The sequence below is a fragment of the Dendropsophus ebraccatus genome, chromosome 7, assembly GCF_027789765.1.
Source record: "Dendropsophus ebraccatus isolate aDenEbr1 chromosome 7, aDenEbr1.pat, whole genome shotgun sequence".
NCBI lineage: Eukaryota > Metazoa > Chordata > Amphibia > Anura > Hylidae > Dendropsophus > Dendropsophus ebraccatus.
In genome coordinates, this window is record NC_091460.1 from 50,257,458 (window position 1) to 50,280,759 (window position 23,302).

Consider the following 23,302-nt stretch of genomic DNA (forward strand, 5'->3'; position numbering starts at 1 on the left):
GGCAGCAGAGAGCACTGCATGAGACTGGAAAGAATTCACCACTTCCTGCAGGTTGTACAGCAGCTGATAAGTACTGGAACAATGGAGATTTTTTTTTTTTTGGGGGGGGGGGGGGGGGAAGAAATTTACAAATCTGTATAACTTTCTGGCATCAATTTATTTGAAAACCTTTTTTTCCCCTCTGGCGTACCCCTTTGATGCATTGGTAAATAATTCTGGTAATTACTTACACTAATGGTGCATTTACACAGAGATTTATCTGACAGATTTTGGAAGCCAAAGCCAGGAACAGACTATAAACAGAGAACAGGTCATAAAGGAAAGACTGTGATTTCTCCTCTTTTCACATCCATTCCTGACTTTGGCTTCCAAAATCTGTCAGATAAATCTCACTATGTAAACGCACCATAATATAGCATTATAGACAATTTACTCTGTAGAGATTTACTTCTCAGCAGTTCTCGCCTTTATCACAGGCAGGGGAATGATGACAGGGAAAACCTCCATTGACAAAGAGATGGAGAGCACTGCGCATGTCTCTATAGGTCTATAGGTCTCTTTGGTCCATGTGTATGCTGTAAAGCATATCTGTAAATGCTGGAAACAGAGGAGGAATCCAGTCAACGTGCCTCTTAAAGGGGTATTCGTGTTTTTTTTTTCCCCCCCTGTTTAACTGCTTAAGATGCAGCTACATTGAAAACTTCACTGCCTGAGTTCACGTTCCCAGCTGTTTGCTTGTTCAGTGTCTGTGCGGATGAAACAAGATTCTCGGTTCACACTACACTGCAGCAGATGATGATCATCACGGACTTTGATACACAGTGTCAGTCAGCAATTTGTGGGTTTTATCCCCTGTTCTCCTTAGGCTTGGTCACTTTTGAAGGCACTAAGAGCACACATACTGAATACTTTTCTAAGTCAGAGGGAGTCTGTCTTTGTATCCTCTGTGTCTGTTTCTTGGATTGCTCTGGTATCTGTTACATTGTCCCTTAGTTTTAGTTACTGTTTTATTTAGTTATTTCATCTTGGTGCCCCCACTTAACCAGCCTGTTTTTTTTTTCTGTTTTCCAGTTCCTACGTGAGGACTTAAATTTAAAGGATGCTTCTCAAAAGCACAACCACCTACACAGAGAGGACAAGCACATCACGGTGGAGGACCTGTGGAAGAGGTGGAAGACCTCTGAAGGTAATAGGAGTAACATTTTGGCAATATTAGACCATTGACTTGATTTGGTTAAAGGGCTTGTCTAGGGAATTCCTTGTACAGAATGTGCTTAGGCTGGGGTAAGAACAAAAAACAATGTATACTTGCCTCCTGCTGCCATTATTCTTACGGAGCCTGGTTGCATCTTGCGGCACTGCCTGGTTTTCTGTAAACACAAGGCCTGCCCAGCCAGTCAGTGGCAGAGATGGATAACATCTGTGGCCAGTGATTGGCTGAGTGGGCACTTCTCTCAATACTGAGATCACAGCACACTCTGGGATTGAGGATGGAGAGTATAACTTTTTTTTTTTTTTTACCCCATACTAAGCACAATTTACTGGAAGGGTGCATTCATACCTAGCACACCATTGTTGAAAATCCCCTGCAGATTTTGATACCCACTGACCTGCCAAGCAGCCTATATTAGGGTTTTTTTTTTTTTTTTTGAAACCCCATTGAAGTCAATCGGTAGCAAAATCCATTGACATATTTGAATGTACCCTTAAAAATATTCCAATAAAAGTGTAGGCCCTTGTAGCTTTTCTTCAGCTGCTAATGGAGTGCAAAGTGAAAACTGCTTTTTTGATTCTTAATTTATATATATATATATATATATATATATATATATATATATATAATATAATTATGCAAAGATGCATTCTTTAATATGAAAGGAAAGGTACCACGGCCAGATCTCTCATCACGCAGTCATCTGCATAGGTCTTAGCTGCTCCAGTCTTTATGGAGAGGCGTGCGCTTCCTTCAAGGCTCCGTATTCAGCACAGCAGCTCCTATTATAAAGAATAGAGAATTTACATGTTACCTGTGTCTGCTCCTTCTGGAAGCCTTGAAGATAGACAAGACTATGAATTTCTGAAGAATAGTGCTAATGTCTAGCTGGGGGCAGGTGTTTTTATGAATTTATTTACCGTATTTATTGCTTTATAAGACGCACTTTTTAGCAAGAAAATATCTTGCTAAAAAGTGCCTGCGTCTTATATTCAGGAGACAGGGCAGCCCGACACTGTCCGACCACCCTGACTCCTTCCCTGATGGTCCGGAAGGCTGCATAAGCTGTGCAGTCCTCTCCCTTCTCCTGTCGGTACTGATCAGTGCCCCACAAGGGATATACCCGGCAACCTGCTGAAGGACCTTTGGTGATGTCACAGTCGTGATTAGTCACATGACTGTGACATCAGCGAGGGTCCTTCAGCTCACATTCCCGCAGGTCCTACACTAAATGGTCGCGTCTAAGTACAGAGCAGCAGAGGTATGTGTGTGTTACCCTGTGTGTGTGTGTGTGACCCTGTGTGTGTGTGTGTTACCCTGTGTATGTGTTGATATAACATTGTGTGTACTTGTGGATATGTTTGTACAGCTGAGTGTGTGGGATACAGCTGAGCTGAGTGTATGGTGTAGCAGGGCCGAGTGTGTAGCAGGGCCGAGTGTGTAGCAGGGCCGAGTGTGTAGCAGGGCCGAGTGTGTAGCAGGGCCGAGTGTGTAGTGCATGAAGCAGCTGTGTATGTGTAGATACAAGACACTTTCATTTTAATAAACTTTGACCCCTTCACTGCATTATCCCTTTCATGACTTTAGACCACCAGGGAAGTTTAATTAGCATAAAATATTTTTTTCCTGTTTTCAGTGGTCCAAATCAGAGGTGCGTCTTATAGACGGGTGCGTCTTATAAAGCGAAAAATACAGTATTTATTTTTTGTGAACAGGGAAGGAAATTGTTAATAAAGAAACTTTGCTTTACGGTCATTTAAACCACAAATCCATTGTGGCCTATTATAGTTAGATGTATTGTGTAAAGGAGAGTGTGTGTATTATTTCTTTTTATAATTTTTATTTTTTTATTTTTAAGTCTTTAAGTCCTTTAGCATAGACGCTGGCTAAAATTTATGTGTACTTCTGGTCAGAATGGACATTTCTGGTTAAGATCCTTTTAACACACAAAGGAGGGAGAACTGTCTTGTTCCCAGCAAGACCCCGAAAACCAGATGTAATCCTGTCAGAATCCATTGGCAGTCAAGTATTTTGTGCGGCGGAGATGTGAGCATGAATATCCTCTGTGTACACGTCTGCTAAGAACAGTCTATGTGGGTTAAAGCATTAGTACATCATTGATTTTATGTTTGCTGTGTAACCTGCGGTTACGCATCGATCTGTTTCCCGTCATACATCCATCCACCCATGAAATGTAGCATACGGGGCCAAATACATTCAGGAACTCAACCATTTTGTAGCTCTTCGGAATTGGCTGTGTCACAGGTTATCACAGGGGTTCACATTACACAATAAATGTCTGAGCATGGCGACATCTTCCCTGGATATTATCCTCAAGGGGTCCTTTTCTTTATCTTGGTTAAACACTATGTTGGAGGCACTGAAGCACAGGTGTGAAACTCGCAGCCCTCCAGCTCTTGTAAAACTACAACTCCCATTAAGATTTGGCTTTCTAGGCATGCTGGGAATTGCAATTTTGTAACAGCTGGTGGGGTGTGTGTGTGTGTGCACCATATGGCACCTAAGTACAGGAGGTAAGCCTAAGAATACGTAATGTCCAGGGACGTGTGGTGGTCAGCAGGGATGCAAGGATCGGAGCTAAGATAGAGCTAGAATGAAATCTCTAAATATGAACATAATCTTCCTACTTAACAGTAATCCAATGCATTTCCCATCCTAGAAACCTATTAAAGACATGATTGTCTGTTTTGGAAAAACTGTACCCAAGTGTATGTGCTTGAGCCCCCCCCCCCCCTTTTTTTTTGTTTAACTGATTAGAGACCGACTCTGTTTCTACCCTGAGGAGGGAATGCAGTGATTACAAGCTCTGCATCTGTATCTCTTACTGAGATCCGTAGACTCCAAGGACAATCCACATCAAAAGTGTACTGACACTGTGGCATACTGGAAGCTGGAAGACTAAGGTCAGTGGGCTGAATATAGTCAACTAGTGACTGGCCCACAACTGTACTTTTTGTTCAGCAAGACTCAAAAGTACAGCATGCTATGCTATTGGGCCCCACAATATAAACATTTAGTAAAGACAATGAAAATGCTGCTCTATTGGCAGTACAGTATGTTCGAGTAGGAGGAGCCAAGAAGATTTATGGGAGAAGATTTGGGTTTTCTAATTCAAGCATATGCTTATCGGCTTGGGAGTCTAGTGGGCGGCCCAGTGATGGTTAACGCCAGGGGCGTAGCTAAAGGCTGGTGGGCCCTGGTGCAAACTTTTAGCTTGCTAGTTCTGTATACAGCTCCTGCTCTGTTTGTGTAAATATATATATCTATTACAGCAGGACCTCTATACACAAAACAACTAGAAGCCCTGCATGTACAGAAGTTTACAGAACCTATTGTTCAGCCCATCAGGTCAGGTGTCCGATCACATGACCCATGACATCATCAAAGATACCTCTCCTTCCTACTCAAAGGTCCTTTACACCTCCCTCCTTCGGCTGTAGGGAAGATTTATGAAGAAGACATGTGCCCGGAGACCCCAGTATGTATCGGCGGGCCCCTAACTGACACATGCGGCCTCTAGGGGCCCAGTCCCCTCTGTTACGTCACTTTTTTCATTTGTTTTTTTTTTTTTTTTTTTACACTAACAGAAAAAAAAATGTAACAGACGAGACTGGGCCCCTAGAGGAGCTGTGGGCCCCGGCACTTGCCCTAGTTAGCCGGGTGCTGACTCCGGCCCTGTGGGAAGAAATCAGAACCCCACACTGCAGCATTAGGCAGCCTGGCTCAGTGCTTTTCTCCCGAATCGGCTACCATTATCACAGCTGATTCGGGAGGACTGCAGAGAGGCAGGAAGTGGCGAGGGAGCCCAGCGGGCCCCCTGTAGCTAGGGGCGTTCCCTATAGCTACGCCACTGGTTAACACTTTATTACAGTGAGTAGGACCGCCCACTGGACTCCTGAGGCCAAAAGCAGCAGATATTTACTAATAATAAACTTGTGTTTTTAGTTTTTTTCTTTTCATTTAAAGTTTATTAGTCACAGAAACCAAACTATAAGCAGTAGGAGTGTAGTAATGGTTTATTTTGCTTTTAGCCCTGTTCCACGAGAGCTGAAGTTTTTAGTATTTAGCTCTCCAGACAATATTATTACTGAATGTCAACATAAAATCTTGGCTGGTTCTCACACTTCCTAACCCGCCATTCCTCAGCCGTGTAGTATACTTCCATATGAACAACGGATTACACTACTCTAGTAAAGAATGGGAGAATAAAGTCCAAGACGAAAGGAAATCCATGCTATACAAACTATACCCAGGCTAAAGTACAGCATGTAAGTGTGATCCCCAAAAATGTTCTGAATATTAATCTGGTTAAATACCGTACAATGAGTGATTGTAGGAATTACTTAGCCGCTAAATCTGGACAAGCTGCGGCTTGTGTTGTTGTGAGATTAGGTTTCACACCAAAAACAAAATCAAAATCTGTTTTGAGACTAGAATATTACAAAACCCTTCTTATTTGCTGCCGTCTTGTGGAATGGGGACTTTTGTAGTGTCTGAGCTGGTGCTGATGCAAGGCTGCATTCACACATCCAGTGTTCTGTCCGTGAAACGCAGAAGTTGAGTGCAAGTCCTGGACTGTTTCCCTGGATGGCATAATGTATTAACTGTAGTGTATTACTGACAGAACATGGAACATATGAATACAGCCGAAGAGTGGTGATGATATGGATTGGGACCATAATCCAATTAACTAGAACAGGGGTGATGAAAATGCGGCCTTCCACTACAAGTCCCCTCGTGCCTGGAATGCTAAAGCTTTGGCTTTCCAGGTATAATGGGAATTGTAGTTTTGCAACTGCTGGAGGGTTGAAGGCTTCCCATCCCTGGACTAGAGGTTTTATAACATCACATACACATAGCTGTCTGTGCCATAGTGTATTGAAATTTAGTTCTCAATGGGCTTCTGCTGTACATACCAAAAGGCGAAAGCCTCAGTGAAAATGCAGTGTACAAGCATCTGAACAGCTACCTAAAAAAATTGCTGAGCCTATCATACAAAATCTAGAGGCCACTATACACAATAGAAGGTTCACTCATCCTGCTGGCCTTAATATAAAGTGTATTCCCAGCCTAAGGCCTTGTTTAAAGCGACTCTGTACCCACAATCTGACCCCCCCCAAAACCACTTGTACCTTCGGATGGCTGCTTTTAATCCAAGATCTGTCCTGGGGTCCGTTCGGCAGGTGATGCAGTTATTGTCCTAATAAACAACTTTTAAACTTGCAGCCCTGTGTCAAATTGGCGTGGCTTAGAGTACCCGTGTCTTGGCATTGAGACACCCCTCCGTCCCTTATCCCCGCCCTCATCAACATTATGAACGCCCCTGGGTAGGATTTTTCCTATTCCTCATTTGTATGAACACTGCACAGGTGCCTTAACGATTCAGCCCATGTGGCTTGCTCACACAGGTGATAAATAGCAGAAATTGTTCTAGGGGCATTCCTAATGATGAGGACGGAGGGGTGTCGCAAACCTAGGGTACGGGTACTCTAGGCCACGGCAAATTGACACAGGGCTGCAAGTTTAAAAGTTGTTTTTTAGGACAATAACTGCTTCACCTGCCGAAACGGACCCCAGGACAGATCTTGGATTAAATGCAGCTATCCGACCATAAATGTGTCAGTACAGAGTCACCTAAAATTAAGTTTTGTACCTACTCTTGGCTACATTCACTCATCGAAGACCATAGCATCCTGTCGGCCCAGCATGAATAGTCAGAAAGCAACCCTGGACAGGCTTGCTTTTTCCTCGTTTGATCCAAAGATTTGACTTTTTTTTTTGTTTTTTTTTATACACACATTGGCACCTTAAGGGTACAAACACACACACCGTTTACGCAGCGTATTTTCTGCTGCGATACGCAGCAGATTAGATCTAGATAACTGAACACAGCATCAAATCTGCACCATCAGATCTGCTGCGGATCTGCTGCGTATACGGTGTGTGTGTATGTACCCTAAGGGTACGTTCACACTTACAGGATCCGCTGCTGATTTGTGGCTGGTGTGTGGGTTTATACCCTAATGGTGCGTTTACACAGACAGATTTATCTGTGAGATTTTGGATGCCAAACCCAGGAATGGATTTGAAAAAGGAGAAATCTCAGTCTTTCCTTTATGACCCGTTCCCTGTTTATAGTCTGTTCCTAGCTTTAGCTTCACAAATCTGTCAGATAAATCTCTTTGTGTAAATACACCATAAGGGTACAAACACACACACCGTATACGCAGCAGATTTGATGTTGTGTTTAGTTATTTAGATCTAATCTGCTGCGTATTTGCTGCGTATCGCAGCAGTAAATACGCAGCGTATACGGTGTGTGTGTTTGTACCCTAAGGGTACAAACACACACACACCGTATACGCTGCAGATACGCAACAGATCTGCAGCAGATTTGATGCTGTGTTCAGTTATTTAGATCTAATCTGCTGCGTATCGCAGCAGAAAATACACTGCGATACGGTGTGTGTTTGTACCCTATAAGGGTGCGTTCACACCTACAGGATCTGCAGCAGATTTGATGCTGTGTTCAGTTATTTAAATGAAATCTGCTGCAGAAAATCAGCTGCAGATCCTGTAGGTGTGAACGCATCATTAGGGTATAAACCCACACACCGTATATGCAGCGTATTTACTGCTGCGATACGCAGCAAACTCGCAGCAAACTCGCAGCAAAATCGCAGCAGATTAGATCTAAATAACTGAACACAGCATCAAATCTGTACCAACAAATCTGCTGCGTATTTGTTGCATATCTGCTGCATATACGGTGTGTGGGTTTATACCCTAAGGGAGTTTATATAAGTATGAGGTTTTGATGCTGATGGTTTTCTGCATATTCTTAAGGATTGTTCCCACTAGTGCAGTACATGGAAATGGCTTAAGAATAATCCACGTGAAGCAAGGCTACAGTACTGATCACTGATGTAGACAATTTCCTTGAATAACAGGAGAAACTCTTATACCTTATATGGTCCCAGTGCGAGAGTCATTGAGCTTCACATTCCTGATGGGAGAGGTGATACGCATTTTAACTCCTAAAAGGTCTATCACTTTGAGGGTCTAATAGTCAATTTATTATAGTACCATAAAGATAAAACTCTATTTAATGCTGCCTGGCCAATATTAGAGAGTACACAGTACACAATACAAACAAATCAGCACGATTGTGCTGATATGGCTCCAAGCTGCACCCTATTGATCTACAATGCACCTGCCCTAGGATACCAGCTGCATCCGCGGGGATTTCTTTACATCGGGGGAAAAACGTGTCTTATTACAGGACCCATTAGTGGCGGGTGACTCCCCGCCTAGATGACTAGTTGCCGCCCGTCTCCTGGCCTGGTGCCCCGCAATGAAACACTGTTTTACCCCATATAAAGATAACCCGGCAGACGTGGCTGGTAGTGCTGATTGGTTCCCTTTAAATAGGTAATCCCAGATTACAAAAAACACAGCTACTTTCTTGCAAAAACAGCACCACACCTGTCCTTAGTTTGTGTATTTTTTTTTTCTTAGCATTGTTCTATTGATATGAGTGGAGCTAAATTGCAATACCCCACATAACCTGAGGACAGGGTTGGTGCTGTTTTTCCAAGAAAGTAGCTGTGCTTTAAAAATAAATAAATAAATCCTGGATAACCCCTTTAACTAGTTAGTGGGTGTAAGGATTGTAAGATATTACTTCTCCCTTCACCACAAAACCAGTGAAGCAAGGGGTTGTTAGTTTGGCCGTGGCATTGATCCTCCATGTATAGTGTAATATTATCCTGGAAAATCATAGCTGTTCATGTATTTGTATTGTATTTGCACTTATTAAATAGCTTTAAGGTATTGGGATTATGGTATATCCTGGGAGAAGCAACTTCAGGAGAAGGGCACAAACATGACAGGTCCAAATTGAAAAGTGAATGATCCACAATCTCCAGAGCCGCACTCACACTTCTGCTGACTGCAATTGGAAGCAGTTTACAGTCTTGTCATCAGACGTGTCCCCAGCACCTCCGCTGAGCTTGTATAATATAGTAGGCAGTGAGAATGTTATGATGCATGGTGTCAGGAGGACACATCCTCAGAAGGTGAATCACCAGAACGAGCTTGGAGCAGAAATTTAGCCGCTTAGAAATTTTAGTAGAATACAACACTGAAGTCTGAAGTCTGCATTATGTTATAGAACAAGAGAGGCTGAACAGATCGATATCCCCCCCCCCCTTTTTTTTTTTTTGTGGAAAAAGATTTAATGTAAACGATCACTTATTAATTGATACAAATTGCAAACACATAGCCAGCACCCCACTCACACTTGTTCACACTATGCAGTGTGCACGCTGCCATGGCTAACAAACAGACAAGAATAGAAAATTTCTGTAGCTAACTGCAAGTGTCAGGACTCATCGTATATACTCCCCCAGCGTTCACATGACAAAAATGTGTTGTAGATTATTTATTTTTAAATAAAATTAGCTCTTAGGAAACTATTTGATCAAATACAATGTACCAACCATGTGACCCCACAAAGAGTCCGACCCTATACTTAGCTACTGGTCTTTCTCTTTGACTATAAGTCCTTACACTTGCAGTTTGCTGCAGCAGTTTTTTTATTGTCTTAATTGATATCCATGCTTACGTTAGGCTTGGGAGTCCAATGGGTCGGCAGACTGGACTTTTTATTTTTTATATCATTTTGCCAACTTTTTATATCTTATTCATTATGTAAATAGTAGAATGGGGTTCTTAGGTTTGAGTATCTATCACTTAAAAAAGAAAAACAAAAACACTTGAAGTGTCAAAAGTTTTGATCAGTTAGGGTTTGAGTGTTCAGATCCCAACCACTGTGCATGCAACTATAGACTTCCGGAGTCCACCTCAGTCACATGGTGCAGAATTGGGAGAGCATGCTTATGGCCCTATTCCACAGAACGATTATCGGCCGATATCGACCGTTACGGCCGATAATCACCCCGTGGAATAGAAGGCAACGATCAGCCGACATCGTTCATGTCGGCTGATCGTTGCGTTGCTGTGGAATAGGAGCAGCGGCAGCAGACCGCAGCTGTATGCTATGGGCCGCCCGGACTATCCAGCAATCACCCGGGCAGCCCCCCCAGACTCATTTGCTCGCTACCGCGTGGAATAGCGGCGAGTGGGGATCGAGGAGCAAACGTGCGCTTACAGAGCTCATTTGCTCCTCTGTCGTCCCGTGGAATAGGGGCTTTAGTGCTCACCACTTCTGGCTCATTTTAACTAGCAATCCCAGACCCTAGCTGATCAAAACTTTTGACATAAGTCTGCAACATAAAAATGCAAAAAAAAAAAAGGCCAGCACTCCAATACTGCTGTTCACACTGTGCAGTTTGCACGCTACCATGACTAACATACAGACAAAATAGAACAATGCTGCAGCAGCCTGCAAGTGTCAGGACTCTCTCTGTCAGACAACCTGTTCTAAAGAGTTTTAAAATTAGGTTCTTACACTCTTTTCGATCAAATAGTTTGCTATCATATGTTTACAACATGTCAAGTACCCATTTAAAAAAATTGTCTTAGAATGTTTCTACCAGTTGGAGAATAAGGACTCTGTGCATCCTATGCCAGTAACACATTCACTTTGAGCTATTTTTTAAAATTAACATTTCTGATCAGGAATTTCAGTAAGATTTTTTTTTTTTTGCCACTATATCTATATAATTTTGAAGTACTGATGACATCCAGTTCATTTTTGAAACCTTTCATAAACTGCAATGCTCAGAGCGATCTCTACTGTGACCATAGAATGTGGAAGATTTTCATGGTATAATGCATATAGAAGCTGACAGTAGTTCCCTCTACCCTTATAGCGAAATATGAGATTATGTCCAGTCACAAAGCGTGCAGGAGCCAGTGCTGTAAATTTGACCTTTATCGTCCTTTTTATTTTTCTTTGTGCTAGTTTAACTTCAGGGTGGTGGGTTATACACCCATGTTTTACTGAGTAAATATCTGTATTGTACTACATAAGAACAGCTAGAAGGAACTAGTGCTCGACATGTTTTTTTTTTTTTCTTTTATAATGACATTGACACTTTAAACTTTGACTTTAAGGACTTTAGTCATGTAGTTTTTGTGCCATATTTTACTTTGTTCTTGGTTTTAACAATGATGGTGTTCTTGCAGTTCATAACTGGACAGAAGAGGAGACTGTGCAGTGGTTGTTTGAGTTTGTGGAGCTCCCACAGTATGAGAAGACCTTCCGGGAAAACACTGTCAAAGGAACAACGCTACCGAGGTAAGAGGCCACATCCTGTGTCTGAGGAGAAAATAGAGTAGTTGCCCATTGTGGGCTCCCTCTTCTATTGATCTGGAGTATAAGAGCTGCAGTCTGATCGGTTTCTATGGACATTTTCTGTATACTAGTTTTGATTAGTCTTCCTCACTGTCTAGTGCTTTCCAGCCTGGCTCTGTCCAGCTATTGCACAACTACATCTACCAGCCAGCATGGCAACCACTCACTGAAGGCCTGCTAGAGGTTCAACACCCAGAACCCCACTGGCTAGTTCCGCAACCAGTTCACACCTGATGTAGTATGGAAACCCTTGCACCATATTTTTGGTTGTGTTCCTATATTGTTTATAAGGGATGAATCACTGAATCAGGTAAACTAGGGCTTTAGTTGCTCATTGCATTATGGCCACTTCCTGCTGAGATTTGTGAGAGTCATTGCCGCCCACCATCAGGATTATGTATTATGCAGTCAGATTCCCTATTAAAATGTAAGGAGTCTTTTAGGTGAAGTAGTGCAACATTGTTGGTGGCTGCTCGTGCTTCCCCGCAGCGTTTTTTCTTTTAAGTTTATTTTGTAGAATAAGCTTTTAGTGTTGAGTGTTTCCGGCACGATTACCTTTGTTAGTGTAATGGGTTACTTAGCCGGAGTTGGCCCCCCGACTTCATTCTGTAGCATTTCGTATGGTGTCCTGGGAAACCACTGAACTGACTCCTCTTAAGTTTCCAGGGCAGCAGAGTTTAAGGACCACAAAGTTGTTATAAGAAAATCTAGAATATAGCCGTGTAATAAATAGTATTGGCCTTTTGTGGTAAGTCTTAATTTCTTAAAGCGACTCTGTACCCACACTCTGACCCCCCAAACAACTTGTACCTTCAGATAGCTGCTTTTAATCCAAGATCTGTCCTGGGGTCCTTTTGGCAGGTGATGCAGTTATTGTGCTAAAAAACTACTTTTAAATTTACAGCCCTGTGCCCTACGGGTGTGGCTTATCTGTGCTCTAACTTTGCACCACCCCTCCGTCCCTCCTCCCCACCCTCTTCATCATTAGGAATGCCACTGGAATATTTTCTCCATGCTGAACATTGCACAGGTGTTAACGATGCAGCCCATGTGCCGTCCTCTCACAGCTGACAAATAGTAGGCAATCTGCCTGGAGCATTCCTAATGAGGAGGAGGGCGGGGAGAAGGGACAGAGAGCGTGTGCCAGCCCATAGACAATGTAGGCCACTCCCGTAGGGCACGGGGCTGCCAGTTTAAAAGTTGTTTTTTAGCACAATAACTGCATCACCTGCCGAACGGACCGCAGGACAGATCTTGGATTAGAAGCAGCTATCCGAAGGTACAAGTGGTTTGGGGGGGGGGGGGGGGGGGGGCAGACCCAGAAAGAATGTGCCCATGAAGAAGGTGATCTAGACATGAGTGAACTGAATCTTAAGAACAGATTGGTTTGGAACCTTGCAAAAAGTTCAGTTCGGTACCTTATCGAGCTTTGCAAATTTTGGAATGAATTTGTAAAGATGCAAGCTTCCCAACTTAATGCATAAATAAAGGGTATGCTCACTTACCAACACTTCCCGTGTTGTCCTACGGGTCTCCAGCTAATCGCAAATGCTTCTAACCTGCTCAGCCAACCACTGCCAGAGACGGGACAGTGCTGCAGCCTGTGATTGGCAGAGCAGACTGTCACTCTTGTCTCAGAGGAGAAGGAGGACATCAGGGGAGCGTGGACAGATAAGTATTGAAAATACGAATTTTGTAAACTGCACTAAAACAGCTCAGCACCTGCAATAGTATGGCCATTTCAATGCATTTTGTTTAAGGGAGACCTGCCACCCCGGCTGCCAAGATGAAGCCCGCCCGACCCTCCCGGTGGAGCACCTTATACTTACCCCTTCCTCAAAGTCTTGGTTCCAGACCCCGTCCCTTTGCCGAGTTATCCCCGTCGAAAGCCGTGCGTGCGCTCACCAGAGATGAGTCAGACGCCCATAGAGAATGACTGCTCCAGATGAATCCAAAGCTTACTTTAAAATTCAGTGAACCTGCCAAACCCAACTTTTGAAAAGTTTACTCAAAAGTTACAACCTCAATATTTCCTTATGGGAACACTCAACAACATTGTGAGAATGCACACTATGTTGCAGTATTATTGTGACTGTAGTTCACTGTAGTTAGACTCTCCCACCAAGTTTCCCAAAATTGTAATGACCAGGTCTAATACAGGAATAATAGACCCCCTGTTCCTGTATAATTAAACATGTTTATCTTTCATGTCTCTCTCCGAACATGGTGACAATCCCTGTAATGACAGCCGTATTAATTGTCACCCAGCTGATACACTGACAGGAATTTTTAACAACTTGACAGAAGAGGACGACTGAAGGGCTTGCACTTCATGCCCGAAAATACGTAGGTGCCCAGATGACCTCTATATTTGCTTGCTGAATGTCTCATTGCAAGACTATTATTCATACGGGGGTTGATCCTCATCTTTATCCTCATTCTTTGCTCCTGTATAACCCATCACTTCTGAGAAGCCCCTCTACTAGATGGTGAATCATGACTGCATAAGTTATGGCAGGTGCTGGGCGATACGCTATGGCTGTGAGTCGTAAAGCAGAATATTTTTACAGTTGTCCTGACCGAAAAACTAAATTTATATTTTTTTGGTGCAGCTTTTCTAAGAAGGAAAAACAAACAAACATGTACAATGGTGCATTGGATTACGAGCATAATTGGTTCCGGGACTGTGCTTGTAATCCAAATCCACTGTTATACCAAAGCAAATTTTCCCATAAGAAATCATAGAAATGCAGACAATTGGTTCCACACCCCAAAATTAATTATTTATTGTTCTGAATAACATGTAAAACAATTGAAACAAACTTTCAGAAACATCAGAAAATGTGATATTATAAGTTACTGTACAGTAATGGAGAGGATGGGAAACACAAGGGCTGACAGAGACTGCAGGGAGCATGAAGGAATGAGCAGCACATATGTTGGCACAGTATAGCAGCACTCTCTGTCTGAGGAGAGAGGGGTTACAGCTATAAAGAGATTACCTCCACAGTCCTGTCCCCTGATGTAAGCCCCAGCCTGAAGTGGATCTGCTATGATTTGGAAGGTCAGGGAGACTTCCTGGGTCAGAGTACAGTGCTGTAGACCCCGCTATGCAGACCATGCCCCTTCCCCACTCCCTCTCCCACCCAGTACAGGGAGCTCTTAAACCAAAGCAATGCTCTTAAACCAAGTCACAATTTTGAAAAACTGTGAGCTCTTAAACCAAGTTACTCTTAAACCAAGGTACCACTGTATTTAAAATCTTAAGTTGCAAATTTTGCTATGGTGTCATTAAATAGCCTGTAGCAGTAAGGCTGCTTCCAGATTTTCAACGTGTGCGTATAGCCTTAGGATACAGCTACATGGGGTGTAGATGCTGCTGGAGTTTTCAGCTAGCTTTGCAGGTTTTTTTCTGATAGTTATTCTACCTGTAGATAACCATGAACATCAGCCACTGAGGTTAGTGTACCTAAACCTTTACTGAACTTCTGACGTGTCAGAGACCCACTGATCGCTAGGATAAAAGGACAGAACCGTCACTTACAGCTGTTTTCCCCTCGTGTTTTTGGACTGCTTTTTTCACTGCACAGTCTCCTAGAAATACTAATTGTGCTCACTCTCCATGCGCTCAGCTTTCTAAGGAAAGCCGAGCAAAAACAGAGGGACTAAGCTCTCAACCGAACGCTTCTGTCCCTTTTCTTTCTAGCAACCACAGGGGCTGTGAGCTCTTAGACCCCTACAGCGGACGACGTTTCACATGTCTCTATGACAGATTGAATAAAAGTCTATTTACTCTACCCACCACCTTCTAGTTGACAGAAAATAACAAAAAAAAGGTAACAACAGTAAAGAAACTTGTGAAGAGACCGGACGAAATAAGCAGAGAGATAGTCTATGTATAATGTTGGCAATGCTCCTGTCCTTATGTAAGACTTTGGAAAGAAGCACATTGATTATACCTTGGTAAAGTGGCATCATTGTTTGCTGAGGAAATGAACAAATACATGAATAGTGCTTGGCTTATATGGGTGGGTAATAGTCCTCAAACCAAACGTAGGTCTTCCTATTAAAGCATGAATAATTGCCTATCTGTCATATATTTTGGGGGCCTTCCGACTCTCCTCAGACAGATGGATAAGGTCAAAGGAGAGACAGATCATGCAGTTGGACTCCATCATGCCGATCTTTTATTCTAGGGACATGTTTAGCAGCCACTTACTCACCAGTCCCTACTGAAAGCTTGAGAATGCATATATGTGTATGGGGCTGTGGGGGATGTATCTGTGGTGGAATGAGCCTTTCAGCCCACAGCTATCTGTATGCTATGACATGCTCTGGCCTAGTCTGTGACCACTTCTACAGGGAGAGATTGGACCTTATGCTGACTGTGACTGACTGTATCCTACTCCCTATATATTTATCACCAGGTATAAGTGCTGTCAACCAGAATACTTTGCAAATAGTACTGATCTCGTGAGCCAGACATAACACATGAGTGCTTTGTAGTATTAGTGATGTTTGTAGTATTCTTTATATAATCTAATGTAAATATAAAGCACCTCTAATAAAATGTGTCCCCCCCCCCCACCCCCCCAATTTTGCCAACAGAATAGCTGTGAATGAGCCGGCGTTCATGATATCACACCTGAAGATCCAGGATCGAAGCCACAGACAAAAACTTCACCTAAAGGCATTGGATGTTGTGCTATTCGGACCACCAACGCGTGAGTATGGGGGATCAAGTCACTGCAACTGGGCAATGAGCTTTTCTATGTGCTGTGCCTCTTACAGAAACCATTATTTCTTAGGTCCCCCTCATAACTGGGTGAAGGATTTTGTACTGACCATTTCTATAGTGATCGGTGTTGGGGGGTGCTGGTTTGCCTATACACAGAACAAGACCTCCAAGGAGCATATAGCACAGATGATGAAAGATTTGGAAGGGCTACAGAAAGCTGAGCTGAGTCTACAGGAGCTGCAGGAAAGGTAAGAGCATGGCTGCCATGTCATCGCTGGGAGACTAAGACAACAACTTGTTGACTTTCATTTATGGCTTTGCATGCGAAGAGTAGGAAACTGAAATGGTGTTAGAAGAAGAAATATTCCATCTTTATGCAAATCTTCAGTTCAGCAGCCTTCAGACGCTGTGCACGCACATGCAAATTTGCTATGTTATACTTTACTACTGTCATAGCAAAATATGGCAATGTGCTGCTGTGTGTGTGTGTGTATGGGGGGGGGGTTCCTTAGGGGCCTATTCCATGGAGCAATAATCAGATTAATCGGCCTAATTCGGTCGATTATCGCTCCGTGGAATAGAGACAACGATCAGCCGATGATTGTGTCATCGGCTGATCGTTTATTTAGGTTCAAACTTAAAATCATCGGGTACGTGCCACGTGGTATAGCGGTGCACAGCCGGCGACCGACGATTTCAGAAATACCATACATTACCTAGCATGTGGCAAGGCAGGAGAAGCCCAGCTACATGCTAGGTAATGTATGGTGTTTTAAAAGAAGGGCTGCAAGGACATCGGTAACAATGTCCCTGCAGCCCTTGCTAAACGATTATTGGGCCGTGGAATAGGCCCAGTAAACGAGCGCCAATCTAGCAGATCGGCGCTCGTTTACATTATTGATCGGGCCCCCTTTGGCCTGTGGAATAGGACCCTTAGTCCCTTAGTCTTTTAACTAGAGATGAGCAAATTTACAGCAATAACAAAGCGCTTAGTTATCTCTGCAATCTGCTTATCAGCCTGCTTCCATTTAACTGGTATCCACTCTGTGCCACTCCTCCCCGGGTGCTGGGAAAAGCTGGATCCAGTCCCCGGGTAACTGGGAGAAGTTTCCCAAAACTGGATCCAGCTTTTTTTTCATGAAGAAGAAATATTCCATCTTTATGCAAATCTTCAGTCCAGCACCCAGGAAGGAGTGACAGTCAAAGTGAAGCAGGCTTTCATGTTGTCTGAAACAAGTTATCCAGACAAGTTATCCCAACTGTTCAATCGTACAGTCCTGATCTCTCCTGCTAGGGGAAAACATCCATGTGTTCACTATGATGAGGAAGAAGTCACCACAGGACTCCTCTGGCTCCGGTTTACTTTTTCCAGAACAAAAGGGTTGGGTGTTGAAAATATATCATGCTTGGCCCTTATCTATAGTGGATGCATCCATGTTGACTTTATCATAAGACACCTTTCTGTAGGAGCTAGGTAATTTTCCCCTCAGCACATAATGCCAAGGGAATCTACGTCTGCCATACAGCTCTCCTGCATTAGACAACTCTCCACTGTGGCCCATAGAGAGGACTCCTGTGCAGAACCCCTTCCCCCAGTAATTTTTACATACACTAATAGGGCATAAGCACTGGGTGGTCATTAGAAGACAGTCCCTTGAAATCTGTGTTTTCCTGTTACTGATGTATTGTGTTTTACTAGTTGGCCTCTAGAAGACATTACTGCAGGACTGGCTAGGGGAGGTTTTTTTGTTTTTTTTACATTCTCTGCATTCATACTGAGAACCTTTGAAAATGTCAGTCTGATATTTTCTTATTCTCTATTTTTTAATCAGGTGTTTTGTTGCTATATAAATTTTTACATTTGTTTGTTCTCTTGAAGGTTAGACAAAGCTCAAGAAGAAAACAGGACTGTGGCTGTAGAAAAACAAAACCTGGAGCGCAAGTTAATGGATGAAATCAGTGATGCAAAGCGGGAAGCTCAGCGCCTGCGAGAACTGAGGGAAGGAGCAGAATGTGAACTCAGCAGACTGAAGTATGCAGAAGAGGAACTGGTTCAGGTACATCATCTCACACACACTGAAAAGTCATGATGATAATCTCCAGCTCAGTTTATTTCCTATATTATATTCACTACTGACCCATTTCAGACCTTACTGTCATTCCTTATGGGCCATGAGGAGGGGCTGCAAGATCCTAAATGCATTGGTTTCATAGTTTTCTCTCCAGTGTACCATTACAGCTGGGCGGTGTGCTCTTTTGCTTCTGTATAAAGAATTCAGACTTATAACTTCAAGTTTACAGTAAAATATTGCTAATCCTAAATTAATCTACACTGAGGCTTTACATGAAAAGGATATTCCAACAAAAAATAATTTCCTGGCCTTTCAGTAGGGAACATTGATGGGACCTTACCATCCCAACCCTAATATAGACGCTGTTGGAATTCTTACTTGTGATATTAACATAGCCCATTGATATTAGTGTAACTCTATTTACAATATTGGGAAATGTCTAGTAATGGAAATCTGAGATTTGTTTTTTCTTTCCTAAAGTGTTGAATGTCCTGTTAATGTCCTCTAACATACCAGGAGCTTATTTTAGCTAAATTTATGCTTTAAAGGGTAGTTTTCAAATGTTAAGCTGACTTGCGCATAGTGAAAAAGACATTATTGTTGATGCATGCTGGAAAGGCCGCATGATAAAGTAATCCACTATATTTCCATTAAAGGCTATAAACAGATTTTTTTTGTGTGTTTCTTTAATGCAAAATTAAGCAACTTTCTAAATAGTATTTTATTAAAAATTCCTACCATTTAGCTGCTAAGATCAGTCCTTGACATGGCCTTTTTAAGTTCTCACTGTTGCAGACAGCAGCAGGGAGGGGGACTAAGTTACACACCAGGACGGGAGAGCACATACAGGGGAGTCTGGAGGGATTTTTTCAAAATTAAGTAAAGGGCAATACTATAACAAGGTTTTCTAAGGTGTCCAAGGTTTCTGTATTAAAATGTAGATATATTCTTGATTATTTGCAGGTCCGCATGGCACTGAAAAAAGCAGAAAAGGAGTTTGAACTGAGGAGTAACTGGTCTGTCCCTGATACGCTCCAGAAATGGCTGCAGCTAACACATGAGGTGGAAGTGCAGTACTACAACATCAAGAAACAGAATGCTGAACTGCAGCTCACAATAGCTAAGGAGGAGGTAATGCGACTGAAATCATGCTCAGATATTTATGGGATTCTTGCAATTTGAGAAAACCGTTAAGTCGGAAGTACATATGTACACATGGTCCCCTAAACAGGTCACTGCTGTGGTAAGACATCAGTGTGCTTAAATATATGGGCATTGTTGCATTACATTGCACAATTGCTTTGGTGTCGATTGATTTAAAGTGAATGTACCAGCAGTACATTCGCTTTAAGTTCTTCACATGGATAGAATGGCGCCGGCACGGGGAAGCTGGTGCTGCGGTCCTTTTTTTTTTTTTTTTTTGTGCCAGCACCCGCGTGTGGCGCCGTTCTATTCCCGGGAACCAGCTGGGACTGAAGCTCTGATGGCAGGCTTTAACAGCAATCAGTTATGTCAATTTTTTTTTAACCTGGTTTTCAGTATAGTTTTGTGAAACCCTGGAATTGGGAATAATGTTTTTTGGTTTTTACTATATCCAAGATCTGTCATTTTACTTTTATTTTAGGCAGAGAAAATAAAGAAGAAAAGGAGCACAGTCTTTGGAACATTACATGTTGCACACAGCTCATCGCTGGATGAGGTGGACCATAAAATTCTTGAAGCAAAGTAAGTTCAGTCACCCTGACACTTGGTACAAAAGCTTTAGCACTGTGGCTTGATCATGAGGTGAAAGAACATGGAAATATATATATATATATATTCATTTCCTTCTTAACCCTTTGAGGACCAGGCCCAAAATGACCCAGTGGACCGCGCAAATTTTGATCTTAGTGTGTTTATTTTTCCCTCCTCCCCTTCTAAGAGCTCTAGCACTTTCAGTTTTCTATCTACAAGTCCATCTAAGTTCTTTTTTTTTTTTTTACAGGAATAGTTGTACTTTGTAATGGGGTCTTTTATTTTACCATAACATGTATGATGGAATTTCAAAATTATTATTTATGAAGATATAAATAGGTGAAATTGTAAGAAAGAATGCAATGTGGTAACCTTTGGGGGGTTCCTGTGTCTACGTAATGCACTATATGGTAAAAGCAATGTGATATCACTATTCTATAGTTCAGCCCGAACACAACCATATGTAGGTTTACACAGATTGTCTGTCTAGTGTTATATATTATTATTTTTTTTAATGAAATCCTTTTTTTGGCAATTATGGCAAAATGGGCCTATTGTGACGCTTATAACTGTTTTATTTTTTCACCTTCGGGGCTGTATGTGGAGTCATTTTTTCCGCCATGATCTCTAGTTTTTATTAATACCATATTTGTGAAGATTGGACGTTTTGATCACTTTTTATGATTTTTTTTTTTTTTTATATATATATAATGTAACATCAAATCAGTAATCCGCGCACTTTTCCCCTCTTTTCCTGTACGCCGTTCACCCTTCGCAATGACGCTTGTTATATTTTAATAGATCGAACAATTAAGCACACTACGGTATATTATATGTTTATTTTTTTATGTTTTATTTATATAATGGGAAAGGGGGGTGATTTAAACTTTTATAGGGGGAGGGGCTTTAGGATAGTGTCTTGGTGTTTTTAACAATTTTTTTTTTTTTACACATTTGAAGTCCCTTTGGGGGACTTTTACATACATTAGTGTGATTATTCACACTGATCACTGCTATGCCATAGGCATAGCATTGATCAGTGTGATAGGCGATCTGCTCGTTGAGCCTGCCTGTGCAGGCCCAGTGACCAGAGCGCCGATCGGACCGCAAGGAGGAAGGTGAGAGACCTCCGGCGGTCCGATACAGTGATAGGGACCCCCGCAGTCACGATCAGTAAGTGACAGGGGACTCCCCCTGTCACTTATACTTTAAGGAGTTAATGACACACTGCAGCGCGATCGCTGCAGCCTGTCATTAGTGGTGAGGTGCCGCGCTTCATAGCATGAGTGCGCTTCATAGCAGAAGAAACACCCTGGACGTACAGTTACGCCATGGAAGTCTGTCACCAGACGACCCTGGGCGTAACTGTACGTCCTGGGTGTCTGGTGACAGACTTCCATGGCGTAACTGTACGTCCAGGGTCGTCTAGGGGTTAAATGCGTAGTGTTTATTGAACGTTTCCTACCGTTTTGCTGCTGCACATATAACTCCTGTACATAGCTGTCTGTGCTGCTGCAGCAATGAGGTTCAGTGTGCAGCAGGATCTATCAGGGCTGATGTCGGTCATCTGCTGTCTCTGCTGTACCCCTCCATTCTCTGAGTGGCAGTGTTAGGGTATGCTCACACATCCCAGATTTGGCAGTGGCCAACCCTATGCCTAGTTATTATATCTGCAGGAGAAATCTGAGCCATTGAGACTGATGTGGATGTGCTGCCGATGTGTCATTGGATCTGTATGTGACTAATCCTTGGCTTTTTCTTGTGGAATTAGCAGGAGGAATGACTATGCCTGTTCTGCGTAAATCTGTTACGATTTTTTTCTGTCTTATTTCAAATCATAACAGGGTTTTATATATAGAAAAGAGCACCAATAGTCAGGACCGCAAGGGCTTTGTAGAGATAGGAAACAGCCCAAGATAGAAAGTACAGAGGAGGAGGGTCGGGTGACTTGTAAATTAAATTAAGTCTCAAAGTAAATTAAGAAAAGAGCGTGTGGCAATGAAATTTAGTGCAACTTTTCGAACACTTAGGCCCAGATTTATCAAAGGGTATAAAATAGACCCTGTTGTTAACTGTCCGCAGCCACCAGTCACAGGTCAGCTTTCATTCTACCAGAGCTGAATACTGAGCTGTGATTGGTTGCTGTGGGCAGTTTACACCAGGGTCCATTTTTTCACCCTTTGATAAATCTGGGCCATAGTATCCACTGGCGGATGTAAAAAAAAAAAAAATCATGTTTATCTTGTTAAAGCTGTCCATAGCCTTTAGGCTCTGCTCCATTTCAGATTTCATCATTTGTGACTGAAAAAATATGCAGCGCTATTTTCCTTGTTAGACTGACACGCCATGATTGACCCCCATTATAAAGTCAAGCATGGTATCTGTCATACAACAGACCTGAAAGAGCATTATTGCTTCCATTTGTTAGAACACATGACATTGTCTTTAAATGCATTAATTGTCATGGGAACAGCAACTATTTGCTTTATGGGACTGAAAAATATAAGCAGAAGGTGAATACCATTGGCCAAGGGATGGAGCAGCAGCCCACTGATATAAGAGATCCCCTGCAGGACCACACATAACATGTGGTGGTACCCAGATGAGGCGTGCTAGATGTGCCACAATGCATCTGTATACTTATATGTACTATATGGTGTCATATGTTACTTCAGTATTTGTCTTTGATCTCTATCCCACAGGAAAGCACTTTCTGAATTAACCACATGTCTGCGGGAGCGGCTCTATCGTTGGCAACAGATCGAGAAGATGTGTGGTTTCCAGATCGTCCACAATTCGGGTTTGCCAAACCTGACATCTACACTTTATTCTGAACACAGCTGGGTGGTTATGCCCAGGGTCTCCATTCCTCCTTACCCAATCGCTGGTGGGGTGGATGACCTGGATGAAGATACGCCTCCAATCATATCCCAGTTCCATGGTATGTTGTCCTCCAGTTCTAAGCAATAATCACTGCTCATCCTGAGATATAACCAATGTATGCAGACTTAGTGGTTTCCACATTCTTTCATTATATAACTTACTGATCTTTTTACATGGACATCATTGGAAACATGTAATGCCTTATCACATGGGCCTTGTGTATATTTTCTTTTTAAAGGATACCTATAGTTTTTACAGAGTTATGACATGTTGCAGTGACATGACAGTAATTTAGATAGGTGAGAGTTAGGATTAACCCT

At 42.5% G+C, this 23,302-nt stretch overlaps 1 protein-coding gene across 2 annotated transcripts in view; it reads left to right on the top strand.

Annotated features, from left to right (window-relative positions):
- The window catches only part of STIM2 (stromal interaction molecule 2), a 74,596-nt gene that overhangs the window by 42,926 nt on the left and 8,368 nt on the right, over positions 1-23,302 (top strand). For both annotated transcript variants that reach the window (XM_069977495.1, XM_069977496.1), the window contains exons 3-10: positions 1,072-1,186; positions 11,387-11,498; positions 16,164-16,279; positions 16,364-16,541; positions 18,173-18,350; positions 19,329-19,496; positions 19,990-20,090; positions 22,802-23,040. In XM_069977495.1, coding sequence (XP_069833596.1) covers positions 1,072-1,186; positions 11,387-11,498; positions 16,164-16,279; positions 16,364-16,541; positions 18,173-18,350; positions 19,329-19,496; positions 19,990-20,090; positions 22,802-23,040 — 1,207 coding nt within the window. The remainder of the gene's footprint in view (positions 1-1,071; positions 1,187-11,386; positions 11,499-16,163; positions 16,280-16,363; positions 16,542-18,172; positions 18,351-19,328; positions 19,497-19,989; positions 20,091-22,801; positions 23,041-23,302) is intronic.